At 38.5% G+C, this 9,253-nt stretch overlaps 1 protein-coding gene across 2 annotated transcripts in view; it reads left to right on the top strand.

The window, feature by feature from the left end:
• Positions 1–3,505, top strand: part of LOC124131073 (kinesin-like protein KIF28P) — a 37,313-nt gene extending 33,808 nt beyond the window's left edge. For both annotated transcript variants that reach the window (XM_046494161.2, XM_046494162.2), the window contains one exon: positions 1,157–3,505. In XM_046494161.2, coding sequence (XP_046350117.2) covers positions 1,157–1,309 — 153 coding nt within the window. In that variant the 3' untranslated portion in view covers positions 1,310–3,505. The remainder of the gene's footprint in view (positions 1–1,156) is intronic.
• Positions 3,506–9,253: the final 5,748 nt, after the last annotated feature.

Genomic DNA, 9,253 nt, shown 5'->3' on the forward strand with positions numbered 1-9,253 from the left:
ACTATAGAGTGAGTGATTGAGTGAGTTGGGTTAAACGCCGCTTTTAACAGTATTCCAGTTATATCGCAGCGTGTCAGCTGAATGTGGGAGGAAAGCCCGAAGTGATGTGTGTCTCAGACGTTTACCACTTCGGTGAAACCCACGAGCACGGGTATGGTGCTGACAAACCTAGAAACATAATCGGGGCGAACCGGGATTCGAACCCACAGTCATAGGTTTCTGGCGTGCCCAAGGGACGCAACTCTGCACAGCGAATCGCGGCGCCTTAGACGCCTGGGCCACCCGTGCCCCCCTATAGAGAGTGAGGTGGTCAGTAGAGGTGAAACAATACATCGGTGCACTGGTGCATTGTGACTTTTCATGCCCTGATATGATACCTTTTTTCCTGTATAGATACAAGACGATACACTTGCTAAAATACATTACTTCTTGTTTAATGACCCCCGGCATTTTTGTCAGTCAAAAATCGCAAAATGTGTGGTAATAAAGTTCACGACTACAAGTAGCTGCAACGAACATGTGTCAACAGCTAGCTTTTTCGATTTGATGTATATATCATATCGCGATACGTATTGTATCGAGACCTTTGTATTATGATACGTATCGTATCGTGACCTTGCTGTATCGTTTCAGCCAAAGTGGTCAGACTTGGTTGGTTGCATGTCATGGTGCCCAGATAATGTGGGTCATTTCTCATGCTTCACAAGTCACTGGACTGTCTGGTCCAGACTCGATTATTTACTGACTGGTGGGGTTAAGCTGCAATGTTGTGAATGAGGCTCATATAACAATGCTTGCTCACTCCCTTACTGCAATTGTAGTTTGCATATACTGGGATTTAAAAAAAAGTCCTTTTCATTATTGAACAATTTTCTTTGTACAACAGAAATAACAAAAATAATACAAAATATAAATTGCAAATGGTTCCGTGGCATTTGATTAGCTAACCAAGCAATGTTTGGGGCATTTGTCTTTTTTATGTTTATACCTCCATAGACGCTAAAAATACTGAAGTCAGTTCTTTAAAGTATGCCAGCTGGGATTCAGAATTTTTGTCTTTAGTCTTTAGTCTTTAGGAATGGATATTGTGGGTGTGTAGTACTGATGAGATCATATTAGTCACATATTTTCAATCTGTAATAACATTTTCTTGTAGATCGCAGACCTGGAAGCCATAATTGCAGGTGGTGAAGGCAAGGGGATGTCGTCTCCGTCACCCAGCTCCAACAGCAGCAACGGCAGAAGCGGCAGCGTCAGTCACACCAAGGGGGCTGGAGAGAAGGGCTCTGCTACATGCAGTCTACAGTGAACACTACTCACGTCTACCAACAGTTACTTCATCTCTCCGTCCATTGTGATGGATTCTTGTTATGAATTCCTCATGCATTAACTTGTGGAATTATATAAATATATTACTTTTGTTAACAGTTATGGAAGAAATAATATGGAAAAGTTGTTGGGGGAATATTTTGGGAAGATAATTTGACGGGTTTCCGAAGTGATGTGCGTCACGTGAGAGTGGCGCCGTCAGCTGGTACTTTGAAAAACTCTGCTGAGTTTGGTACACCATCCCTGTGCCCCTGTATCAGGGATATTAGTCTGTCATACAGACCCTCAACAAATATATCTAATACAGCCCTTGCAAGTCTATAATAGTTGGCAAGTCTAGATAACCGCATGTTCTGAAAATGAAGAGAGTCTCATGGCTGCTTTTTATTATTTTTTATTGAGATAATTTAACAACTGTTTTTTTGTATAAAATGTGTTCATTTCTGAGACTAGATGTTAACTAGGGACATCAGCATCCTCTACTTTCGAGGTTTCTGATTGGCTAATGTCAAATTCTTGTCAATTCATTGGTCTGTCAGTTTGCGAAAGGTAGTTTTGACGTGACCTGTAATGGGATGTCCCCAGATCTTTGTTTTAGCGGTATCGAGATTGTGTCAAAGTCAACATAGTTTTAACTTGAGTCAGTATGGCTGTAATTATCACAGTTCATTTCATCCATTACGGGTTATCGGACATTTATAAGTTTGCAGTGTGTCCCACTGTAGCTGGTATGTGATACTGTTGCTGTGCTACTCACTGATTGCCTTGGTTGTCTCCCTTTGTTGCCATGGTGATCATCTAATGGGCAGACGTGTATAGTGCCAACTTCAACCATAATAATCAGTCTACATTCAATATTGGTAATATGGTTGAATTAGTTATGTACATGGAAGTTTTAAAGGTCAGTGAGTCATTCAAAGCAGAACTAACTAGAGAAAGTATGTACTCCGCATTTACTATATGTTTAAAATTACAAATGGGAAAAGGACTATTTTATGATTCAAAGATAAAACATTACAATCCAGTGTCCAGGTATGGAACCGACCATGGTATTGTGAAAATGGGAATTTAAGAATTTAGAAGAACACATGGTCTGGTTTGGTATCATTTAAGAAATTATGTTGGCAAAACTTTGGAGAATTTGTTTTTTACTTATTTGAAGAAAGTATTGAAAATAATTTTCTTTATTACTTGTATCTTAATAGAGTTGGAAAGGAATTTTTGTTTGTTTTTGTTTGTTGAATATTAAGAGTTTCTATCCATATTAACATGCTTCTGTGTCTCTGTAGACAGGTGTCCCTGCAAATACTTTCAAAGAACATTAGATTAGGATGAAATAGTTTCAGAAGTGTGAATTAGAGACTAACCAACTAGCTTCTTGGATTTTTTTTCGGAAAGAATAAATGCTGTAAGCATTTGAACAGTATTAACACAGGTGTGACAGTTAATTGATAGTTCCTCGCTTCAAGTCAGTGATTCTTATTATGTACAGATATTAATTCTTAGTGGTACAATGGCGGTCGGGTAGCCTAGTGGTTAAAGCGTTCGCTTGTCACGCCGAAGACCCGGGTTCGATTCCCGACATGGGTACAATGTGTGAAGCCCATTTCTGGTGTCCCCCGCCGTGATATTGCTGGAATATTGCTAAAAGCAGCGTAAAACCATACTCACTCACTCACTCTAAGTGGTACCAAATTATTCAATAAAAGCATCCATTTCTAAACATGTTTATGCATATTCTGTGTCCCAGTGGATGCACTCTTTATTTTGTTGGCGTCCATTTTCAAACTGAGGCAAAAAGGTTTCGTTTAAGGAACAATGTTGCAAGGCATGTGGAGGCGAGGCAAGAGGCAATGAAGCATACACCCTTGTAATGAAGCAATATGATTGTAGTATCAGTAGTCAATCCAGCATCAGTTGCTGTATATAGAGTAGTGCAAATTAGTTTAATTTGTTTTAGTAGGTATATTTAGGATATTACCTAATTGCTTATGAACACTGCTCCACTAGTTATGGTACTACAGAAAATGTTGTCAGTTTTAGTGGGATGATTGGGTTGGTTGGTTTGTTGTTTTACGCCGCACTCAGCAATATTCCAGCTACATGACGGCGGTCTGTAAATAATCGAGTCTGGACCAGACAATCCAGTGATTAATGTCATTAGCATCGATCCACACAATTGGGAGTGATGACATGCATTAACCAAGTCAGCGAGCCTGACCACCCGATCCCGTCAGTCGTCTTTTACGACAAGCTTAGTCACCTTTTACGGCAAGCATGGGTTGCTGAAGACCTATTCTACCCCAGAATCTTCACGGGGAGACAAGCATGGGTTGCTGAAGACCTATTCTACCCCGGAATCTTCACGGGTCTTTAGTGGGATGAAGATGTTGTTCAGTCACAGAGAAACGCTGTCAAATAGCAACCAGCTGTAAGTGAAGCCTGTTTTATTCACTTAGTTTATTGAATTTTCTAGTTGTTTAGAATAAAATAAGCTTAAAGTTTCAGAAAAATGTTTCATTAATTTTTTATTTTAAAAGTATCATAGATGAGGCGATAGTGAAAAAGGGAAATAAAAGAGTTTTTTAAAAAAAATAAAACAATCAAGGATTACTTTTATTCCCACATTGATTTATGGTTTTTTCCCTAACAGAAATTAAAATTTCCAGAATGTTTATTAACTTTATTATTTTAATCAGTAATTGTGAATTTATGGATCTGTTAAGCATGTGGTTAAAATAACACAGCTCTATCCTGTTTTGCATCCTAATGTTCTCACTTCATTGTGAATTTGATGTATATTTCCAGAACGTCATAAGAATGCTGTTATATTTTGTTTCCACATCATGTTTTAACTTTTAAATGCAGATTTTGTCTGCACTTATATGATTCTTGTCCAAAAGGAATTTCTCTGTTTATTAACAAATTCCAACTTAGTATCATCTGTGATATTTGTCAGTTTGGTTTAAATACACATGCTGTGATACACTTTATGGATATATCTCCGTCCAATCTGCTGTGCCTGTATGCCTGAAAGTATTTATACCAATAACTCTGTTTCTTGGAATATTCTGTTTGGAATGCGAGAACAAGTCATGCACAGAGCCTAATGTTCCAATGGTGCATGAAGTGTTGTACTAGTACTTGATTTGCCATATTAATCCCCAATATTACTTCACTCCTATACAGATGCATACATTAGGGTTGGGACGAGTCCAAATTTACCACCAAGGTACCTGACCCCCTATTACCCGACCCTATCCAGGTACCCCTAATAGGTCTCAAGAGTTGGGAGACCGCCTCCGTGGTCTAGTGGTAGAGCGTCCGCCCGGAGAGCAGAAGGTCCGGGGTTCGATCCCCGGCCGCGTTATACCAAAAGACATGAAAAGATGGTACTTGTTGTTACCCTGTCTGGCGCTCGGCATTAAGGGGCTAAAACAAGGACTGGTCAGCTCAGAGTCAGTATACTGTGTCTGAGTAGGGTATTCCTGTTAAACTGCAGCATGGTATCTCAGTGGGTTAGCACTATAAATCAGGATCAGTCCGGACTAGTACAAGCAGCCACACAAACACATACATGACATGCACGTCGCTATATAAGTGCAATAATCTTGGACGCGACGTTAAACCCAATTTCAACTCACCTCACCTCAAGAGTTGGGTACAAAATGACCAAATGGGAATGGCTTTATTGGAGCCCTGTCAAAAAAACTGTTTAGATACGCACATAATACGATGTGGTCATGCACACACTAATGTTGACTGAAGCTTTATCTTTACTCAGACATATACAAGTCAAAAGGAATGTGTACATAGAAATACATGCGAACATTAGTGACTTATGTAACCATGGAGATATTGTGAATTTTTGTCATTACATAATATATCACGTGATTAATCACGAGTCCGGTAGTACTTATGTGTGGATGCTGTGTATACCTATCTTAATGGCATACTGTATATAATAGCCTTTACATATATAGCAATGCATCTGTTAAGGTGATGTGATTAAATCAATGTTTAAGTTTTACTGGTTTATGGTAACTTTTGAGTAACGCAGGAGTTACTTCCCTTTATTTTTAAAAAAAAGGCTGAACCAGAGAGGAATGGTACCAACCTCTCCTGTAATTACATTCATTTGTTAATATTAGGGCAAAATAATAACATTATGTTTCTGTTTTTTTGGTTTGTCCAAAAAAAGACACGACGATGCATCTTGTCCCTGACCAACATTGAAATGTCCTTTTCGCAACGATTCATAAATGTTGAGAAGAGTGGTGTTTTAACTGCACTTTACAAGCCCCAAAGTCCTTATTAGCCCCAACCCACCCCAAACACACACTACAGGAATACACTAAAAAAATAATAAAAAATAAATAATGACCCATGTATACGAGGCCATGAGTTAATATTTTAATAAATATTTTTAAAGCTACGTATTCCTATGCACACTCACAACCTGCACAGACACAAGAGGCATCGTTTGTGTGCTCTTTTGGGGAAAGCAGGTTAGAGTTACCTGCCCTTGGTTAAAAATCTGGAAAAAGGCCTGATGATTTGGGGTTGAAAATGGCACAAAATACTTGACCAGAAACATAATACTTGTTTTGTTTCGTCGTTATAATGATTGTGTGGCAGCAGCTAATACATGTAACATAATTTTACCAAATGTTTCTTATCCTTCATTCAATGAGTGGATGTCACCTGTTGCCTGTGTTTGTGTCCTGTCTCTGTACCCTTGGTGAGATATTGACATGAAATGGACAAACGAATCAACAGTTAGATGGGAGTCTACTTGTATTCAGATCATTAATTCATACCAATGAGCAATAATCAAATGCCAAAATATCCTGCTATGTTCTCAATATTTTATTAAATTGTTATAGGTCAATTTCAACAAAACTGATCAGATCAAGGTCAAGGTCAAGATGAATGTGTTGCAATGTTTGTTTGTGTTTGTTGATGTGCCTGTATGTGTTAATTGTTGGTTCATCGAACTGACGGGATAATATTTCAGATGAACAATCTGTTGCTGTATCTTTTATATTTTGTGATATACATTTCTTTTATGTTTCACAATGTTTATAGTTGAATTTTTATAAATTTAATAAACTCTAATATGTTAATGAGTGATTTGAACCAAATATGATGCAAAATCACTGAAATGTTATCTAGTTTTTATGTGAATAAAATTATCTATTGTTTTCTAAAGGGGACATTTGTTTCAGTTGTTCAGACATGGAATATATTTATAAGTTACTGGCTATAGACTTTCAGTGTAATCCCGTAACAGTGTATGAGTGAGTGTGCTTCGACTAGCATTTCAGTTATATCACACTGTGATATGAGAGGGCACGGGTCTAAGGTGCGTCATTTCACTGTGCAGTGTTGCATCCCTTGGACTCGATTGTGGGTTCGAATCCCAGTTAACCCAATTATGTTTCAGGGTTCACTCTTTGTATTTTCTGACACAGTATTCCAGAGGTAAACCCACTCTTGCCCATACAGCACAATGTTAAAATACCCTATTGAATTTTCAATTTTCAATTTTTCAAATTTAGGGGCTAAAAGCACAAGGCCCACACTAGAATAACCCCTGATGTTTCTAGGTTTGTTGGCACCGTGCCATACCATGGGTTTTGCCTAAGTGATAAAAATGTGAGACCTCGGACTTTCCTCCTACAAAGGTGACACAGTGATATAACTGGAATACTGTTTAAAGAGGCGTTAAACCAAACTCACTCACTCACTCTGTGAAATGAACTCACATAAACATGCCACACATGCTCCAATGGATGACAGCAGGTGGGAAAGTTATTGATGTCCAGCAACAAAGTCTTGTGATTATCTGAATTTGAACATAACAGAATATCAACAACCACTTCGAAAATGGATTCCATTGTATGTTCTCATTTCGAGGATGTAAGCGAATGTTGTTTTTAGACTGACCACAATTTCGTGAAGACAAACTTGTGATTAATAGAATGAGCACGTTCGCTTTGTGAAACGCTGTCTCTGACCCACTGGGGAGGACAGCAAGCTCCTCACAGCGATAGCCCGTTCACTGAGCTCTCTATACTATCGCTGCCACCAGTCAAAGCTCCTCGCACCGTCTCAGGCAAGGGAGTTAACGATCGCAGTGCCAGACCGCCATATGTGGCTATTACGAGTTATTTCCCTTCTATGTCCCGCCAAGTGACTCGCAATCGACAGATCGTTATATTTGCAAACAAATATACTTACCCCGTCGACGGACAACATTTTTCAGCTGGTTAGGAGACATTCAAAGAGCTTTAGAAGCTCGTTTCAAGTAGTTATGAATTTCATAAATGCTTTAATTCCTCTTTCTGCTTCGCATTGAAAGAAATCATATACCTTAAAAATGAACTGCTCACATCAGCTGAGTAGCGCATATCTTGTCAAGCAACAGCGACGTATGCTATGTAACACAGGCAGTTCGGGTTTGCGCTGTTCCTCTACGAAATTGTAGATCTACACATGATAGTTTCTTTTCAAACTTTTTTCCCCAGCCAAAGTGGAAATGGTCAGGCTCGCTGACGTGGTTGATGCATGTCATCGTATCCCAATTGCGTGGGTCGATGCTTATAATGACAATCACTCAATCTGGTCTATACTCGATTATTTACATACCGCCGTCAGATAGCTGGAATATTGCTGAGTGCGGCGTTAAACAAGAAACAAACAAATCAAAGTTATGGGAATAAAAATAACAAACAGCAGATATTGTTGGGTACAGGGTATTCATTGCCGTGTATCATATTGACATTTGATAGACTATACCCGATTATGAATTATTATGCAATTCATCGTACTAACTTGGAGCAAAACGGACTGATAACGGTGTAAGATTTCACTTCTAAAACAGGAATTCCCATTTTTGAAAGTGTTGATTCTTGGAAATTTGTTTGGCCATAAGTATTTTATATAAATATGAAGTATGATAACCTTTCCTGGTTTTTAACAAATGGTATAAAATAATGGTAAATATGGGTAACAAAGTTTCTTCAGCTTCTGAAAAAAAGAATTGCCTAATAAACTGGATCTGACTGTAAGATAATTAAGTTGCTTGTATTTCTCCGTTGTACAAATGAGAGAAAGTTTCCCTTTTCATCAATAAAATCATTAATAGATCTAATGCCTTTTGTAGACCATGATAGGTAGACAACCGTTTCCTTCCCCATGTGTAGGGGCGGTCGGGTAGCCTAGTGGTTAAAGCGTTCGCTCGGGTTCGATTCCCGACATGGGTACAATGTGTGAAGCCCATTTCTGGTGTCCCCCCCCGCCGTGATATTGCTGGAATATTGCTAAAAGCGGCGTAAAACCATACTCACTCCCTCCCCACGTGTATATTATCAGTTCAACAGACATTTGGTGAAAGAATGCCAACAGCTGGAATATTATTATTTTCTAGACCGTCCACGAAAACCCACCAAGACATCAGTGAATTTTCATAGAACATGTTTACTGTAGATAATATATATGGCTTATGCGTCCTGCTTTTGATCTCGTTCTCATGTTGACCGTTTATTATGTGGGTATTTAAAAAGAATACAAAACACAATTTAGAATGGGTTGTAAAGGGTCATCGGAATCTTTTGAGGTTGTATGACTTGTCTTATTCTAGGGCATTCAATTCCACCATCTTTCTTTTGTCCGATTTATTTCCCCACAAGAATTTGAACATTTTGTTTGAAATTTATCAATTGTTGTTTGGGGTAGATTTGGAATAGATGAGAATAGGTGGTTAAGTTTGGGCAGAACTAGCGATTTAAGAATAGCATTTCCTTCCAAAAAGTGTTAGGTGTCTTATTGACCATATTGACATCAGCGTTTCACATTGCTTGAACATGTTTTCGTAATTATAGCCACCATATAACATAACGTAAAGTTGGTTGTATAAGGA

The sequence above is a fragment of the Haliotis rufescens genome, unplaced genomic scaffold (assembly GCF_023055435.1).
Source record: "Haliotis rufescens isolate VD_foot unplaced genomic scaffold, xgHalRufe1.0.p SCAF_10, whole genome shotgun sequence".
NCBI lineage: Eukaryota > Metazoa > Mollusca > Gastropoda > Lepetellida > Haliotidae > Haliotis > Haliotis rufescens.